General features: G+C 38.7%; 1 protein-coding gene across 5 annotated transcripts in view; it reads right to left on the bottom strand.

Annotated features, from left to right (window-relative positions):
- HIVEP2 (HIVEP zinc finger 2) overlaps nucleotides 1–19,014 on the bottom strand; it is a 180,200-nt gene that overhangs the window by 8,835 nt on the left and 152,351 nt on the right. For all 5 annotated transcript variants that reach the window (XM_039869742.1, XM_039869744.1, XM_039869745.1 and 2 more), the window contains exons 4-8: nucleotides 14,864–14,908; nucleotides 8,622–14,165; nucleotides 7,477–7,631; nucleotides 3,946–4,121; nucleotides 710–811 (exon numbers count right to left, since the gene is read on the bottom strand). In XM_039869742.1, coding sequence (XP_039725676.1) covers nucleotides 710–811; nucleotides 3,946–4,121; nucleotides 7,477–7,631; nucleotides 8,622–13,790 — 5,602 coding nt within the window. In that variant the 5' untranslated portion in view covers nucleotides 13,791–14,165; nucleotides 14,864–14,908. The remainder of the gene's footprint in view (nucleotides 1–709; nucleotides 812–3,945; nucleotides 4,122–7,476; nucleotides 7,632–8,621; nucleotides 14,166–14,863; nucleotides 14,909–19,014) is intronic.

The following is a 19,014-nucleotide window of genomic DNA, read 5'->3' as shown; positions in this document are numbered from 1 at the left end:
GAGTTCCAGCTCTGAACTCCTCTAACACTCGCTGGACACTTACCTCTGTGACCCTTCACTGGTTCTTATTTTTTTATGTATGTGTCCGATTTCATCCTCATCCTACAATAAAAACTCCAGAGTAGAACCTTATACCTAAGATATCACACCACTAATACAAAACCCACAACAAATGTGTATGTAATGCTGTAAATGATGATGTTACAGAAAAAAAAAAAAAAAAAAAAGAAAGCAAAATCCTGTTTCGACAGGAATAAGCTTATGTATAAGTGGTGTATCTCAGGAGATTTGGCTGACCCCCAACTTTTCTATTGAGGTATATGATGATTTCTTTTCCTATTCTATTTCCTCTTAATAGGAAAATTAACACATTAACATGCTGTTCAAATTCCCCCCAAAAGCTTCATAATATTTAAATCACTATCACAACACAAGTGCAATTAGATTTCCTTTATGATTCTAGATGGAAATATTTTCATAGTAAGAATTTTCCCCCTCCCTAGGTCACGAAATGCATTTATTGCTTCTCACACATGCATTTGTGAGATTTCAAGCAATTCAATGTGTCAGACTTCTTTTCTATGTTTAGTATTTAATAAACTGAAATGGGATCAGTTTTTTAAAAAAATATTTAAATTTATTTTACCATTTTGGCCACAAAGCTGCAGCATGCATAGTGAAGGGGTCAGTTAGCTAAATTATGAAATACCTGCTTCCTCAGTTTCTGTATCGTCCACGGATGTCATTGAGACTCCCAATTCCAGGCATTTTTTCATGTGTGCTTTAGATTTCATATGCTTCGTCAGGTTTCCTAGAAAACACAGCCCCCAAAATGGGAAATTAAGTAGTTACCCAAATGTGATGATTGCTCCAAAATTAAATGTGAAATGAACTAACTTGAGATAACATGGATTTGATTCTGCCCACTACAATCTGGTTTCTGAAGATTCAACCCCGAAAGCTTTGGCCTAGCTTCATGTTTTCTTCATTCTAGAAGGACTGTAGAAGTCTAGAGTCATATCTTTTAAGAGTAGGCACCAAGCACGGTGAGGGACCCCAGGCTTTCTTGACTGAGAAGCGATCTACTATCTTTTTGGCCCAAATGGGCCAGCCTCCTAAGACTCCATAAAAACCCGAAGTGGGTCACACCTCTCAGAAAAACTTCAGGATGAAATATTATCGACACACCCACCGAACCCCAGCCCTTCTGGCATTGATCAGCTATAGATTAAACACGCAAGATCCTAACTAGTCAGAAGAAAAAGACATCCAAACTAATGTTAGAAGCAACCCTGTAAATGAATTCAAAGATCCATATGAATATTTAGCTCACTGCTTATAAGAAGCATTATTCTCAGTATTTAGCGTCTATCTGTCTGGCATATGTTAGCAAACTTTATGACAGCAGTTTCTTAAATTCTGGAGAAGCAATATTCCCTTTTGATTGATCTTGAAACTCCTATTGTTCGAAGAAAAAAGAAAAAGGTTTTTATGTCAAATATGCAGTCTGATGATGATATAGATATCTATAATTATGTTTATACATATGAATGCATGTGCGTTTCTATAGATTTATATAATTGTTAGATGGAATGTAAGAAATTATGAAAACACTGATCCAATCACCTTTGACTTATAGATCCAGGGAACCAATTCAGTTTTAAGGGCCGTAATATTATCTACGCCCTTTGATGCTGCTTTAGCAATGTACAGTTAATGCCTTATTTTTAAAAGTAGGTTCACTGAATTTAGGTGGAAACTCTCAGCCTGCTAAAATAGTTTAGTCCCCTTGTAGGGGTGTTTAGCTTACTATTACTATTACTGTAATACATGAGTCACAATTCTAAACTTGAACACTGTTTATTATTTTACTTACTTTATTTTTTACTTCACATATTGCTTATTGCTTATAAACCTATGAATTTTATGTGATATGTTGAGAACTCCAAACAGACACATTTCTAGGTCCCTATTGCTCTCATTTATCAAAAATTAAATCCACAATTTTTCTAAAAATCTCTAAGATTTTCATAGCAAATCATCAAGAATTATAAAATCTATAAGTTAATTAACTATATCTATAAATTAATGGAAATCACCTGCTTCTTCAAGAGTGCAAGTAATCATGTATGTGGATGAGTGTGGATGTTGGGTGTGTCGAGATAATTTACTTAGATCTTAATAGGTGTTTGTTCTATACTTTTTCAGCAGGCAGTCAGGCATTGAGCTTTCATCTTCAGGGAAGGTGTGTAGTTAGAAATCTGGCTCTGACGGAACCCTATCCTGGCTTTGGTTTATTGAAGTCTTGAACTTCTGAAGGGATTACAGCAAGGAGAGAGGAGCAGAATGGCAGAGAGAGGGCACCTGAAGGAGTGGCACAGGCATGGGGCTCTGATGACATGGGTTTGGTTAACAGGAATCTGAGCTGGAGGTAAAAACTGGTGGGGTTTCCCAGGATGTTTAGCTCATTTTAAGATTCTGAGTCATTTGCACATTCCCAAAGGGTAACTAGGAGGTTCAAATAATGATGGAGAATAAATTATTTCCTGCTAAACTCCAGGACAATAGTTCAGAGCCAAATTTAATTTGATTTTTTTCTTTTTTAATAAAACTGTGACGTTCCCTCACCCAGGGTTTTACATGACTCTACCTGCAGCCAAATCATATGCCTAGTGAAGATATATCAGTTGTAATGACTGGTGGATTTGCAGTATTTTCTACAACTAAAGTTTAAAATTTCTTATCTCCCAAGGAGTTTCTCAGTGAAATTCTATATAAAAGGATTGGCTGTGAAAAGGTGAATGGCATTTAAAGGACCTTATGTTTATTTCTTTTGAAATGCAAATGAACATTCCCTTCCCCTTCCTCTGGCTTCAAAGAAGGCATCCTTGTAATATAGATACCTTGTTAATACAAAAGAAACATATATCAAGAGGCTACACATTTATACTTCTGATAAGCCAAACAATTCAGGATTTTGGCTATAAGAGAAAATGGATACACATTTCTCTACCAAAGATTATTTATTTGATATTTATTTTTCTTGATGGGTGGTGGAGCAGATTAATTGGTATGCAAATTTAAAGTTAAAACACTGGAGATATATAAAGTTAGTGAGGGAGTGTCTACAAACCCATTAGCTCTAACATACTTACCTATAGTAAGTAGTAAAACATGGTGCTGCAAAAGTCAAGCCACCTCTAGTTCACTCCTGTTTGTATCCAGAGAACGCTGGTTTTATGCATATTATGACTTTATAAAATGACAGAAATGTAATCAAAGCAAGCTTCTTGTGTAAAATAATATAAATCTATCTGTGAAAAATAGTCATTTTTTTTTGAAATGAACGAATATCATTTCAAGGCAAGTCCTCATTTCCTGATATTAACAGTTGTGGCCTGAGAGTAAGAAATTGTCTCTATGCTGATAAATACACAGAACCCAAGCTATCAAATTTCTATACATAATTAATGCAACTGTGGATGGAGAGGCCCACCTGGGAGTCTGTGGATTTCTACATTATTTATAATCTTGAAACTGACCATGGGCACATTTTTTCTTCCCAGCTGCTGCTTGCTTTTCTAATGTCACTGCCTGGATTGTCTTCCTGCAGTATTTCTATAGTGGTGCAAAGATTATCTAGACCACATAACGTTTCCAGCATGAAGTAATAGCGATCCAGGTAATTCTGAGCCACTTCCTTCAGAGACAACTGGCCTGGGCCCAACTCTACAGCTCTTACTTAAGTCATAAATGGAGCCTCACTGTCTCAAGTACATCCTTTGATCACTTACATAAGGGAGAAAATATATTTGTGGGGTCATATTTTCACAAACATCACCATCTTATCGTCGATGAAAGTCAGTTATAAAATGGGATTCAGAAGTCAAAGTAGCCATAAAAAAAAGTGTTTTTCCTCTTAAAAAAAAAAAATCAGACCCATACCTTTCGTTTTGAAGGCAAAGTTACATAACTTGCATACATAAGGCCGGACGTCAGTGTGAGTGCGGATATGCTTTTTGAGCATGCTTGGCTTCTTACAGCGAATCCCACATTCTTCACAAATGTACTTTCCACGACCACGTCCTCTGACGTATACATAATCTTCATTTGACTTATATCTATTTAAAAAAGGAGAATCCAGTATGTTTTCAAATACTTTAGTGCATTATATAATCAACCCAAAAGCTAATCATATGCATGGCAAATTTTTATGAGGGGCTTTTAGGATTACTCAGCTTTACTTCCAGAAAGTCTATGAAATTTATGTAGTAAATGCCTGGAAGAACTAGATAACAGATTTGGCCTTGTAAGCATAATGTAATTATTTTCTACATGGAGTTCAACATGGAATTGGCTCTTCTATTAAGTAGAAATCTATGGACATGGTATAGATGTTCAAACGGGCTTATATAAGCCTCAAAGAGTTGTAGAGCTGTGCCTTACTACTTTTGGATTCTAGTGAAACTTCCAACCAAGAAACATCCAAAAAGTTATAGCAACATATTCAAATCATCATATATCATTAACATGACATCATTTAAGATGTGCATGCACAACACACATATACTCTAAATTTGCTAGAATTAATATAACTGATAACTTCTTTACAAGTTTCTACTCTATTTTTAAAATCTTGGCACACAACTGTCTCAGAAATTTCTAGCTTACACAGGCTGAGCTGAGCTCACCAACTGTTGTCTACAGATTTGATCTGCTCTTCCCAAGGACCATGAATCTGTACTAATGTGGAGTCTAAATTCCAAATGATGTCTGGAAGGTGCAGTTACATAATAAAAACTAGAGATTCAATCAAATTTGCATTTGTCTCTGGAAGGATTTAATTGAGAAGTTTGAAAAGATGTCTAATTTTAATCAAATCAGTTAGATGAACAAAGTCTTAGGTATTCTCTGTGATAATCGACAGAAGACAGCTACCCAGTGCTCGACAGTCACATTTTGTTTAGAATACAATGAAAAAGTTCAGTAGCATTTTATTAAATAGTTAAATGAATATCATTAACTTTTAAGTCGCAGCTAGGTTAGAATTATGGGTCTAATGTCATTCTTGGAAAAATATTCCTTTTGAGGAGTTCTTTTTATAACTTCAAATGGTAAACTGACATACAACATGCCCTAATTCACTTAAAGGCACTAGATTTACAGGTTTTTGTTTTTGTTTTTGTTTGTTGACATTCTAAGAACATTGTAAACTTGTCCATTTGTCCTAGTTAATCCATCATCAGGAATAAAAGCAGGTTCAATTTAATTGACCTAATGCACTGAAGGATTTTTAAGAGAGAAAATCCATCCACATATTTAAATACAACTCTGCTGTGGATGCTATTTAATCTTAACATTATCTACTTTTTGGTTAGTACCAATCCAGGGGAGAATTAAGTAGTATCAAAGATACAAATATTCACTTAGCATGCTTTTTGCTCCCTTTTACAAGAAGTTTTTAATGTCAACTTCTACTTCAAAACTTTATCTTTTGTCTCATATCACCTTTTGTAATAAAACAGAAAATAACCTAAAGATGCAAAATGTCTTTTACCTTTTAATTTCACTATTCTCTGCACCAAACTAGATGAAATTACCTAAGGAATATAGAATAAAACAAATAATTCCATAGAAAGCTAGTTTTCTTTAGGGAAGGATATTTTAAGTTTATTTTAGCCCATCATCATAGTTGATGGGAAATACATTTCATCTTCAAATAATATAATTCTATTTTAAAGTCTTAGCTGATTAATTCCAGAATGAAAAAAAAAGTAAAATTCCGTAGAAAATATATTTGTATATTAGAAAAATCTGTACAAACAAATAGTTACCATTCAATGGTTCTGTAGATCCATGAATCTACTTGGAATGAGAATTAATGAATTTTGAAAAAATAATTAAAAGGGTATGTTTAATTAAATTACTAAATTTATGAATTACATAAGAAACACATACACTTAAAAAAATTGCTCAGTAATACTATTTTTTTTTAAGTCATCACTTTGTAATCACCAGAGTGAGACTTGGTAATATACTGCTTGGAATGAACACCTGGTCAACACCAGGCAGAAGTTGGGTCACAGATTAAGCCACGACTGGGACTTAGCCCATCACATGGGGCAATGGAAGGAGGAAGAAATGAAATATGGGCACAATCCCTCTGGACCATCAAAACACAGCAAGAAAACGTTCACATACACTTTGTCACTTGTGTCCTTCGTTAGTGGAGATGGGCTCCCCAAAGCATAGAGTAACTGAAGGTCTCGCTAATCTAGTACAAGTGCATTACTATGGAGAAGACTGCTGAATGAAAGAGGGTTGATTCAGTCACAGGGACCTCTCAGCCTCTGAGGAAAGGTAAAATCTATATTTCTCTCATTTGTGTTAAAAGGTGAGGGATGTCACAAAATATTTAGACAAGCTTTATGACTACATATAACCAGTTTTAGTGATGAAAATACTAGATGTCCATCCAAAGAGGGCCAAACCTAAGAGGCCCTTAAATCATCCATCTCCAAACTAGTAATTTATGTGAGAAATTCATATTTTATATCAGGAAACACTTACTATTCTATAAGTCAAACAGATAACATTATTCTGTCCTCCAAATATAATAGGAATAAATTCATGCTCATGGAAATATTTAAATTATAAATCTGTTGTACAGATAAGGCTATTTACATCATAGCCCCCTAAAAAGGATTAACGTACTTTAAAATATTTTAATTGTAAAAACAAAAATGTGTTTTTTTTCCTTCCACTGACTGGATTGAAGATACATTTCTATCGAAATCTAAAACTAGGCATTACACGTATGTGTAATTTTTCTTAACTATACAGGTAACGAAGTCATTGAACCTCATTACTTGTGTTTCTACAACTTAGAATTTGACATTTAAAAAGGAATTCCTAAAGAGAGAGAAGTGTCACAGACCAGAGGAATCTGGAGAAACATGACAACTAATGCAATGTGGTACCCGGGCTTGGATCCTGGAGCAGAAAGAGGACATTGATGAAAGTGGTGAAATCCAGAAGTGATGAAGCCTGGAGTTTAGGTAATAATAAAAGCAATAAAACAAACAAATTAACTAGTTCTTAAGGTTACACATGAGTGTGCATGATGGCATTTTTGTAAGCACAGAATAAAAATATGCCCATTAATAACAAAATACTCATTAAAATATTAAAGAATAAACTTTCAAGATTCCACCAATTTAGTTGATTTTATACTAAATTAGAGGCATGAAGATCTAAAGCAGAGGCTCACACCATACAACATAGGGATATTTTCATTAAAAGGGAGTCACGAAAGCAAGGGGACGAACTCATTATCTATTACCAACCAGACTTCGGAAACGTAATTTGCTTCACACTTCTAGCTCGAGTAGATACAAAGTTTTCCATGCAGACATTCAGTACCAACTGCTCTGACTTAAAACTGTATGGTTTACATTTGCACTTATGTTTCCTTACCCTCCTTCAAAGATTTTAATTCGGATTGGCTCAGTGTGTTTGGATCCAATATCTTTATCTCCATGAATATCTCCTTTCCCTCTTTCCTTTAAGATATTTCCCACTAGTTTCCTTTCTAGTTTGCTGCCAAATAAAAAGGACGCATCAGGTTTTATCTGTAGGACAAAAAGAGAGAATCATTTCATATGCTTTCTCTGTGACAGAGAGGAAGCCCACAAATCTAGCTTTTCCATGATCTCTGAAAATTAGCTTAAATTCCACGCTAAAAGGCCACGAGCTGGTTACATAAAATAAGGGACAATAGGGATAGAATCAGAAAAGAATGACAGTGTCTACTGAATAAATTCAACATTTTGTTAAAAAAAATTTTTTTTAGCACTTACACTGTGCCAACACTAATAAAAACTTTAAAAACATGTTCTATATTCTGAAGTAGCAATTAAAGCCATCTTTATTAAGGAAATATTTTCAAAAATCATTCAAGGGAAATGGTAACTGAAATAAGTAAAATATATTTTTAAATCCTCCATTTGCTTCTTTAATAGCCGAGCGCAAATTCCAAAGTGCCCCTTATTAATATTTTTATAATTTTATATTCATGGCATCGATAGTTCGATTTTTGAACAAACCAGCTGATTGCTCGGGGGAAAAAAATACTTTAGAGAGATACATAGAAAATAAATTTTAGTAAAAAGTATTGTCAGTGGGAACAAGCTCTCCGAAGTTTGCAGAGTTCAGTTCTGACACCCTGCACCTCTCCTGCCTGATTTTATTTTTCAGCGTCCACTCCCTGTTCTGTGTCCCTTTTTCACAATTTCCGGAATTCCTCACGTCAAAAGAAAAGTCAATTTGCTAGGTCATTAACACGGGTCAGAAGGAAGAGGAACCCGAAGGAATTAGTCCCGGAGGTAGAATTTTGTGGCACCCTGGTGAAGGAGACACTTTGCGGTTGGGACCTTCCCGAGGCCTCATGACTAAGTTTACATCAACAGCTTCTCTAACTCAAGTAAAACCAGCGCTGCAGAGGACGCCCCCAACTCTGACCTCTGTTTCATTTGCATTTTTAGATCGTATGTCCTTCGCTACGTATTCTGCTCAGCAATCATATCCACAACACAGAAAGCTTTCAGAATAATATTCGTTACCTGAGTGAACTGCTTCCAAGCACTTGATGATGTAAGCTTGCCGGTTCCAGGCCTGTGCATAGCAGCCAGAGTATAAATTTCTGCAGTAATTTTTTGCTTGGACCTCAGAAGAGCCAGAGTGGTCTTGGTGTTCAATCCCGATGGGTTTGGGTTACAGGAACTAATGCACCATGAAGCATAAACCGAGGATTTGAAGGTGGCCTGTTGCACGTAATTGGGTTTTGTATAATTCAAGAAGCACCAACTCACAGTAGTTGTTGTCCGCAGACTGGGGAACTGAAGAATCTGCTGGAAATCCGCCACATCCGTGAAAAGAAAAGTTGAGTTTGCCACTTTCCCGCTTGGGCCAGAGGCCATGTGGACCAGCATGCCAACAGGCAGCTTCTGACCCCGTCCCTGCTCTTCGAGCTGACTGTCTCCCTGTGGCAACAAGGAACTCTGCGGGCTCATACTCATATCAGAGGCTGTCTCATCAATATCTAACTCATCTGAGGACTCTTTGCTTTCAGAAGGCCCACTGGACTTCTGCCCGAGAGAGGGTGCCCTGGAGCTGGGCGAGAACGGCTCCCTCGAGGGCATGCTGGCAGACGGATGATCTTGAGATGAGGAGGGGGACAGTGAGGAAAAGGAAGATGACCCCGACTGCAAGCCATCCTTTGGCTCAGAAGCACAGCCTTGTCGAACCAGCTGGGGCTTCTGTGGGCGGGAGAGGTCCTTTTTGATGTCTGAGTTGGTTAGTTCCACAGCACTAAGCTCCTCAACAATCTGTCCATACATCTTTTCTTCCTTGACCCTTTTCTGCTGCTTCGTTTCCATGAAGAGTTCTAGGCTGCTGGCTGGAGAAAGCATTCGCTTGCTACCTCCCAGGCTGGCGACGCTGTCAGAGGTGGAAGGTAAGCATAAGGGAATTGAGGATTCTAAGCCAAGAGGTAAGGTCTGAGGTACTTTCCAGATGGGGTATTTTTCCAAGCCTGCGTGCTGCCCCAGCACCTGGGCAATGTTAAAGCCTATCCCTTGCATGGTCGCGCTGGTTACCAGTGTTCTTTGGGTCATATTTTCATCAACTTTGCATATGACAATCGCGGGACTGTTCTGCCCAAGTATCTGAGAAATGCTTGTGTACATGACACTTCCATAGGATGGGACGTGGGTCTGGATCCTAACAGGAACCACTGTTCCCGGTAAGGACTGTAAAGGCCCAGCGTTGGCCAAGGCGAAATCTTCTTGAAGAACCTGCTCAGAGGGAGTGTCAACTGACTTGGTGCTCTGGTCGGACGGAAACTTTGGAAGAAGATTCTTCGAGTGTAGCCCTGATGTGCCTGAATAACACGGGTAAGTTTGCTCTTTCGCGTGTGCATACTCAGGGGCTTTCTTTCCAGTGTGCTCTGCAGCGTGCTCTAAGGGATAGCTAGGATGAATTTCTGCCTGGAAAGAAGGCTTGCCATAATTCTTCTGAGGGTGTGGTGCAAGGGGGTGTGGGAAGTGGGCCTGCCACCAGGGAGGCTGCTGAGCTGGTAGATGAACCATACAAACAGTAGGATACTGAAACTGAAACAAGGCATTCTGGATTGGAGAAAATGGAATAGTCTCTTGATGTGGAAATAAATGTGGCTGTTCAGGCAAGTGCTTGCTTGAGATATAGGATGTCGGTTGTATCAAGGGATTCCTCAGCGATTCCTGACTGTCCATGTGCATGACCTGTTGTTGGGCCAGGTGGAGAGGCCCTGAGCTCAGCTGGGCACAAGGACCCACGACCTGCTTCCCTGGGTCCTCTGCCTGGAGAGGAGGCAGCACGGAGGACGGGGCATGGTGCCATGTGGACCTGAGGCCGGCATGCAGATGCTCTATCTGCTCCTGCTTTACGCCCAGATCCGTCCCCGCCTCGCCCTGGGCAATCTCGGGAGACCCACTGAAGGAAGCCTGACGCACCAGGAAGCATTTCTTCCTCTCCCGTGATGGGGACAACGTGGAGGTCGACGCCCCTGCCACCGGAGCGTGGGACAGATTCCCATAATCAAACGATTTGCTCCGAATTTCTGGGACTTCAGTTGGGTGAGGGCAAGGCATCTGCTCGGATGAGCATCGTCGCATCTCCTTTTGGTGGTGGTGGCCTGGGACAGACAGTGAGTACGAACCGGCAGGGACAGTCAAAAACTCTGAGTGCTTCCCAAGTTCATCTTGCTTACCAGGTGCAGCAAGCTTAATGGTTTCCTCTCTTTCAAAAGACATTGAGAAGCTGGAGCTATGGGACAAGTTGCTTTCCTGACTGGGGCTACGCGAGAGGCCTGTGCCTGTGGACTCAAAGCTGGACTCTCCCGAGGAGTGCTCCATGTCTGCGAGCCGCAGACGCTTCTTTTTGGGCGGCAGCTTTTCAGCCGGGAGCTGGGAAAGGGTCTCGCTTCTCTGGGGCCACTGAAATTCCTCCACAGGCTTCTCTGGCTCTTTGCTCTGGGCTTCTTTCTCCTTCTCCGGTTTATCAGGCTCCTCGGTCACGCGAATCTCAGGGACCTGAATGTTGTGCTGGCGAACCAGCCTGGGCTGTGCGTGGTAGGACGGCTGCTGAACTTGCTGAGAAGGAGATGGTTTCCCCCCACTGTCAGTGCCATCCCCTAAGGGAGCCCACTCCGGACTCACAGGGGCTTCTGAAATCTCACTGTCACAGGTCTCAGAAGGGGAAGGGGCTTTATCCTGTGCACTAGCCACCAGTTCAGATGACTCAGACCTTTCAAACGAATTGGGTCGGCTCAGCGAGTTTGTGTGTTGAATCACAGAAATCACATTTCCTGGCGGTTTCCTGCCCCCTAGGTCTGACATCTTGTCTGAATCAGTGGCCGACGGCGACTCCTCTGACCCAAGAGATGGACTTCCGGATTGCAGCTGGGGTCGACATGGGTCAAAGCGCTCAGAGTGACCATGAGAAGGGTTCTCATGCCCGGCCACGGCAAATCCACCTCTCATACCTTCCTGCATCTGCAATTTGGGGTCATAATCTGAAGTCATTATGCCCATGGGAGTGCTTACGACACTGCTGCAAATCATGGGGGTGTCCTCCTCATCTCCCACACTCTTCTCTTTCCGGCGTTTCCTATTTTCACATGTAGTTCCAAACATGGTTGGCACGCCCTGCAATGGCACTGAGGGATCCATAAAATATTCTCCGCCATGTTTTAAAGAGCTTAAGCAGGAGATGTCCCTATAGCTTTGCTTTGGTGTTTCAGAGTCTTCCCACTTCTTATAGGGTTTCCGGCAGACATCATAGTCATACCCAACTCTGTCCCCAGGAATCAATTTCTTTTCCTTCAAGGATGAACCTGAGATGCTCTTTAACATCCTGCCATGGTGCTCCGCCTCCACGTGCCCCTCCTGTACGGAAGGCAGTTCAAATGCAGCTTGTCTTCTTAACATGCGCTGAGGGGGTATTCCTACCGTCCCTGGATAGAACACGTCATCGGAACCAGTCATCCTTTCATCAAATGAGTGACTTCCTCTCAAAGAAGGAGGAATGCTCAGATTAGTTGCTGAAGAAGTTGGCATTGAGTTGCTTCGAATAAGGGGTGAAGAGTCCACGGGAGCTTCTAAGAGAACTGGATTGCTGCCTTGGAAATTTGCAGGATAAAGTTTTCCTTCGTTCCTGATAGATGGTGGAACAGTCTGGGATTGTCTGGACTCGCTGTTGAATTTAGTGGATTTCAGCATGCTTGTCTGAATGGGGTCGATTTCGCCTTTGCTTGGGATCAGCTGTGAAACAGGATCTTCAAACATCTTGACCTCTAACCTGGTGTTGACATGAGGTAATGGTTCCATCATACCCTTCCTACCCATCGTGGCACGCTCCTGACTTGCAGTTGTAACACTGAGTGTGTTTCTGGGACTAAGCCGGCAGTATTTTCCAAAGATGATTTCTTCATAAGATTTTGCATTTGTGTTTGGAGGGCTTATTTGCTGCTCTGCGCTTTCTGAGCGAGAAAAGTAACCAGAGTCAGTGCTTCCTTTACTGTGCGGGCTCAGAAGGTTTAGAGATGGCTCAGAATCTTGTCCTTTTTTCTCTGACAGTCTTAGTGCAAGTTTCTGTTTCACTGTGTGAGAGTCATCAGCCTTAGTATTTAGAGTCGGATTAGGTAGCATATCAGAGCCAAAATACTGAGAGCTTTCGTTAGGTAAAGGAATCCCGCTTTTGGGAATAATCAGAATCGGCACCTTCATCGGACCTCCCAGTGATTCCTCCAGGGACCCACGGTAGCCCACTCTGCTGGCAATATCCAGTGGGACTGGCGGACCAGGACTCATTTTGTCAGAAGGCTCAACGAATAGAGAGCTCTCCTCATCTGTGTCTGTACTCTGTTCACCGTCTGAATGTATTTCTGCTTCTACATCAATAAAACCAGCCTCTAGGTCCAATTTAGCTACAGCTGACTCTGTGAAAGGGACTAATCCTGCCTTAATTGCATGGGCATGTGACTTCCTGTGCTTGTACAAATTGCTCTTTGTCTTGAAAGAGAAACCACAAGGTATACATGGATATGGCCGCTCACCAGTATGGGACCTGATGTGTTTTTTCAGCACGCTCGGTTTGGCACATGCCCTGCTGCAGTAAGGGCAAATGTATTTGCCAGGCTTCTTGGGTTTGTGCTCTTTCTTGTGAGCATCTTCTGACTGTTCGATACTTTTCTGGGAGTATTGGCTAAAAGCAGGGTTCAGATTTGAAATCTTTTTCCTGGGATAACCACCACTGTGGCCATGGATAGGAAAAGGAAATAGGTCCTCGGAGGCAATAGACGGCAAAGGGCCAGGGAAAAGCCATGGGGGGCCCTCAAGGCTCTGATGGGGCTTGCTGCTGTGCATGACACCCTGTGGCAATGAGTGCTGAGGGAAAGAGAGTGAATGTTGGCATGAATAAGGACTCGGACGGTGTGGTGGATATTGCTTCTCTGGGACTTGCTGTGTCATTTCACTAGGGGAGGCCAGTTTCCCAGAACCAAAGAGTTGTGCTGATGCTGTGTTCCCAATTTGCTCCGGATCTATTTGTGGTTGCCGCTGACCTTCTTGGCTGCCAAAAGTGCTCATCTTAATAACGGCTGATTGTTCTTGTCTCCATCTACCTGATGCTTTATCAGTTTCTCCAGACCTTGAGGTAGCTTTTTGTCCTAGAGCTGTGTCCCCAGTGTCCATTTTGTTACACAAGGTCTTAAGTGCTAGTTCTCTTGAAAGTCGTGCAGACTCATGGAGCGTCTCCAAAGCTGTGCTTTTCAAAGCTGGCTTGTTTCCATGTTCCAGGGTGTCTGCAAGCTTGCTAAGTGCCCCTCCTCGTTGGAACCTTCCACACCCACCCCACAGTCTGTGGGCAATGGCAACGTCTTCGGACCGGGGCTATGACACAGTTCTCTCCATTGTACAAGTGTCCATCCAAAAGCTAAGTGCAAATCCAGGAGATTTCTTATGGCATTTGAGTATCTTCAACTGGGATGAAATTGGGATGATGAATAGTCTAGGAGAAATTTTGTCCATCTACTAGTTCAACTGCCAGTTTCGCTAAGATAAAATGATCTGGGGGGGAAAAAAAAAAAAAGGAAAAGGAAACACAAAGAGAGTGTCATAACAGTTATCAAGTGAGAAACCAACACCAATCCAAAATAAGCAGCCTAAAATGGAATAAATCGAAAACGATTTTGACTCCAATGAATTTTTTTGTAGCTGTTACATTAATTCCTCAATTAAAGGATATTAAAATCAAACTTAGCATTAAGTCATAAGCATAAATCTCTTCAATACTTGAATTGTGGTCATCTTTTAAATACGCCTTAATTTTGGTTAGAAAAGAATTTAAAGAAAAACTTTTGATAAATATTATTTATAAAGTCATAAAAAATTTTAAAGCCATCATTAAATAAATTGAGAGCTATTTCTAACCAAGTTTTATGACTTGCGTGTTGAAGTATACGACTTATTGCTCTACACAGATATGTTATACATTAATACAAAATATATATTTTTAAATATTTAATATAATTACATGAATGTAATATACAAATACATAATATATAATATACAATATAGATATATTTTATAGCTTAAAAGAAGTGATTAGAAGAGCTAGACTAAGGCTCTAAGAATCAAAGACAGTTCCAGAACTTTGGAAAAGGCAGAAAGTGAATCTAAATATAAATTATATTTTAAAATTATAAAACCTTCATAATATGGGGAAAAAGACATATTTGGGGACAGTTAAAAAATGTAATGATTACCTGAATGGTTTAGAGTTCTCATGGGCATGATTGTCTTGACACTTCCTGGGTAGAAAATAAATCCAGTTAGGAAAAATTTTTCTATTCAGTCACAATATTGCTGTATACAAATGTCAATTTAAAGTTCATTATGTATAGAGCTCGCAAAGCTATGTACCCTAAAAAAAAAAAAAAGCAAGTAACTCTTTAGAACACACTACACTAAAACTGTAAACCTTACATTGATACTGTCCAAAATTAACTCTGAGAAAACGTTATAAAACTTAGGTAATAGTTTCTAAGATATAAGATTATTATATCAAAACATCTTTTTTTTTTTTTTTTTTTTTTTTTTTTTGACACAATTAGCTGGTTCCAATGCCTTAGATAGTAAAAATTGTAAAGTAGTGTTTTTTAAATTGAATCTATAGATTTGAATATTTAAAAGAATAAATTTCCTTTTTTGGAAATACACATCATAGGAAATAAAGGAGTTCTCTAGATCAGGGGTCCCCAATCCCCGGGTAGCAGACTGGTACCAGTCCATGGTCTGTTAGGAACAGGGCCGCACAGCAGGAGGTGAGCGGCAGGCCAGTGAGCAGTGTCATCTATCTGTATTTGCAGCTGCTCCCAAGCACTAGCATCACCACCTCAGCTCCTCCTCTGATCATCAGGCATTAGATTCTCATAGGAGCACTAGTGCCTGGTGCCAAAAAGGTTGGAGTCCACTGCTCTAGATGCCTGTGAATGATTCAGGACAACCTGACAACTTAGAAACCATTAGATTTTAAGTGAATACTCGACTTCTATAAGTGAATGGTCAATATAGTACCCAGAGAATTCTGAGAACTTCAATGCTAATTTTATCAATTATGAAAGCTGAGATGTTTCCTTAATAGGAAATATGGCAGTGCTCATCAAAGTAAGAAAGCTCATGCCTTTGGCCCAGAAATTCCATTGCTGGAAATGTATCCTTAGAGATGTACCTTCACAAGGGCACAAAGATACGTGTCCAAGGATTGCTTAAATAAATTATGGCTCCATCATATCACTCAGCCATTTAAAAGGAAATGAAGTACAGTTATAAGTACAGATATAGAAATTCATTCAGAAGAGAGTAACGCTGAATGTAAGAACATGCTTATTGCACCCTAGGATGCATTTAATAATCCCATTTGTATAAGATAGAAACAGGAATTAAAGAGAAAATTCCTTCGAGGATGCCAAACAGATTTAACAGCAGTTAAATCACAGAAGTAGAACCAGGGGTCAGAGGAAGGAGCAGGAAAGGATTTCTACTTGTCACCTTACAACTTTTGATGATTTTTATTTTTGTTTATTTTGTTATTGTGAGCATATTCATCTTTTTAAATAAAATACTGGTTAAAAAAAAAGATGCAAATGTATTGCAATTTCCCAAACTAAAACTCAAGCACTGGTCTTATTTCCATGTCCAAATTGCTTTCTAATAGAGAATGCTACTGTGATGATCATAATGGAATTACCCTTAGGAAAGGGAAAAGAACATGGAAATTCCCACAGGAACAAGACATTTTTGGGGTGATAAATCAGTACCCCCAGATATCGGTAGCAAGACATCTGTAATCATTTCCTGCAAAAGTTCCTTCTGCAAAGAGCCATATAGATTTGTCACGCAGTCATTGGAAAAACTAAACAATAAGCATATTAACTTTGGTTTGTTAAAAAGTTTTACTATTGGATTGCATTTTTTCCCCCACAGTGATTCTCCTGTGCATCCCTTCACAAGGTAATAAGGCAAAAATTGAAAGACAAGTGATGGCCTCATAATACTTCAATGCAAACTTACTTTGGTCAGTTCCAGCAACCTTGCTAACAAGAATACGCCATGTTAAACCCAAGTAGGCTGATTTTTTATTTAATTAACTAAGTATTTAAGGTTCATATAGACACAACCTCTGTCAGACTTTCAGAGGTGAATCATACCCTCTAAAATGGAAGAAGAATGTATTTTTAATTCAAGACAGAAACATTTGCAAGTGTTTCCTTAACTAGGAGTCAGAGCTTGAACTGAATAGTTTCTAAGTTACCTCTCATATTTAATCTTTTATTATGGTATTGAGCTATGCATGCAGTTTCATTGCTGGCAAACAATGATAATGGTTGTTGTTTATTGTGCATTTGGTATTGTGCTGGGTGCTGGTGTAGAACTTCATATATATTATCTTATTTGGTCTTCATGAAAACCCTATGCAATAAGTGCTTTTACACCTATTTTACAGTTGAAAATTATATTTAGCTCTGAGTGGCAGAGCTAAAATCAAATTCAGGTTTGGCTGACCTCCAAGACTACAAGGTCTAATCTCTCCCATCCACCTCTGCTGTTAAGTTTTATCACAATTTAAAATAACACATTTTCAATAATACTTTCTCCTAAATATTTTCACTTGACTTCAGTATTTCCAATGCTTGATTTTTTTATGGTCCTGACAGACTAGATGAGTTTTGCACGGTTGTAGTATGAAAATTGGCCCCAAAATGCCATTTCCTAGAAACCAAACAATCCATAATTTAAATAATGCTCAAAATGTGTGTATTAAAGTATTAACAAGGACAGCTCCTTATGAGAACATGATAAATTCTCATGACAAACAATTGTTTTACTTTGTTCCTTCAAAAGCATCGCTTTTAAGAAAAGTAAAAACTTCTCTAACAAGTGAAAATTAAGGATATGGTTACTTACCGATCATTGGTTTATGCAGAATTATAATTTTACTTTAAAACACAGACTTCAAGTTAAACAAGTATATAAAATTATATGAAAAATGGGACTGGAATAATAGATTTAATAATTAAATAGAATAGAATATTTTCATTGAGCAATGAGGTAATGCCTTTATAAATAAGATGGTTTCAATTTTTATAGTTTACAGTAATAAATTAATAAATTAAAACCATTACATCCTAAACAAGGCATATACAATTCTTATTCACTAAAAACATATCATATAAAACAGATACACCAAATAAAATTCGTACCAAAAAAAAAGCAATAATATTTTTTCAGTTAAACATAGATCAGAAGATGAACAAAAAATTCAAAAGCAGGTATTTAATGGTCAGAACAAAAATGATCTAGAAAATTTAGCTAACTGTTGTTGGGTTTAAATTTTGGGAGAAGGGGCTAATCAGAAAAAATCATATCTACTATTTTATTAAAACATAAATATCAATTTTGCTGATACTAACATAATACCATTTTATATTCCAATAGCACTGATTATCCAGGAAGTTTATAAAATTCACAACTTCAATCTCAGTAAAAAACACATAGACTCAATTATGCAAATAGCTTCTGTCAGGAAAAAACCTTCCTTATACATTTCTAAGACATGTCTACCAAAGCTGTCCCACCATTTTATCATGAAATTAAATGATCCCCTGAGCCATGCTCCCTTCTGGTCATTCAGGTAGAGAGCTCTGTGTGGGTCTGGGCGGGAGGTCCCAGCAATATTAGGGATCCCTTTGGTCTACATTCCTCTAAACTGTAATGTTTAAATTTTCACTTCAGTAAAAGGCTTAAGAATATTACTTAGAAATTGGAAATCATTCCTATTTCACATGAACCTTTTAGATTAGATTTTCAACATTTTTTACATGAACCTTTTCCATATTTGAAGATATTCTCTCCAACACCAACTATCTATAATTCATAAAATCACTTCTTCTGGAAGTTTCTGAGGATTACAGAGAAAGGTAGGGGGAAGAGAGAAAAAGTGATGGATCCTTTGGAGAATTTACTGATTATATTCATGAACCATTCAAAATATGAACTCTTTGCATTAATCTCTTATCTATAGTTGCTTTAACTTAGAAACTGAAACAATTCTGCAATGTAACTTGTGTGTACCACAGATCTATTTCAGGACATAATGACTGTATCTTTACCAAGCGGAAGTTGGGAGTTGAGAGTATTCTAAAGTCACTGTTGCTCTCCTCAACTTATACTCAGGGAAGAAAATTCACTTTCAAATGCATAAGGCTTTCAAAGCTTAATGCAAGATTTGATAATGACATTTTTGTTTGTTTGTTTGTTTGTTTTGGTTAGGTGATACTTTTACTTACTTAGTAATCTAACTCTATCAACATTAGTGTGAATTCCTGAGCTTGTATTTTATTACTTAAACATATTA

This window comes from Pteropus medius, unplaced genomic scaffold (genome assembly GCF_902729225.1).
Source record: "Pteropus medius unplaced genomic scaffold, Ma_sr-lr_union100, whole genome shotgun sequence".
In the NCBI taxonomy this organism is placed as follows: domain Eukaryota; kingdom Metazoa; phylum Chordata; class Mammalia; order Chiroptera; family Pteropodidae; genus Pteropus; species Pteropus medius.
The sequence above is the reverse complement of the archived record's forward strand: the minus strand, read 5'-3'. Positions and strand labels throughout refer to the sequence as shown.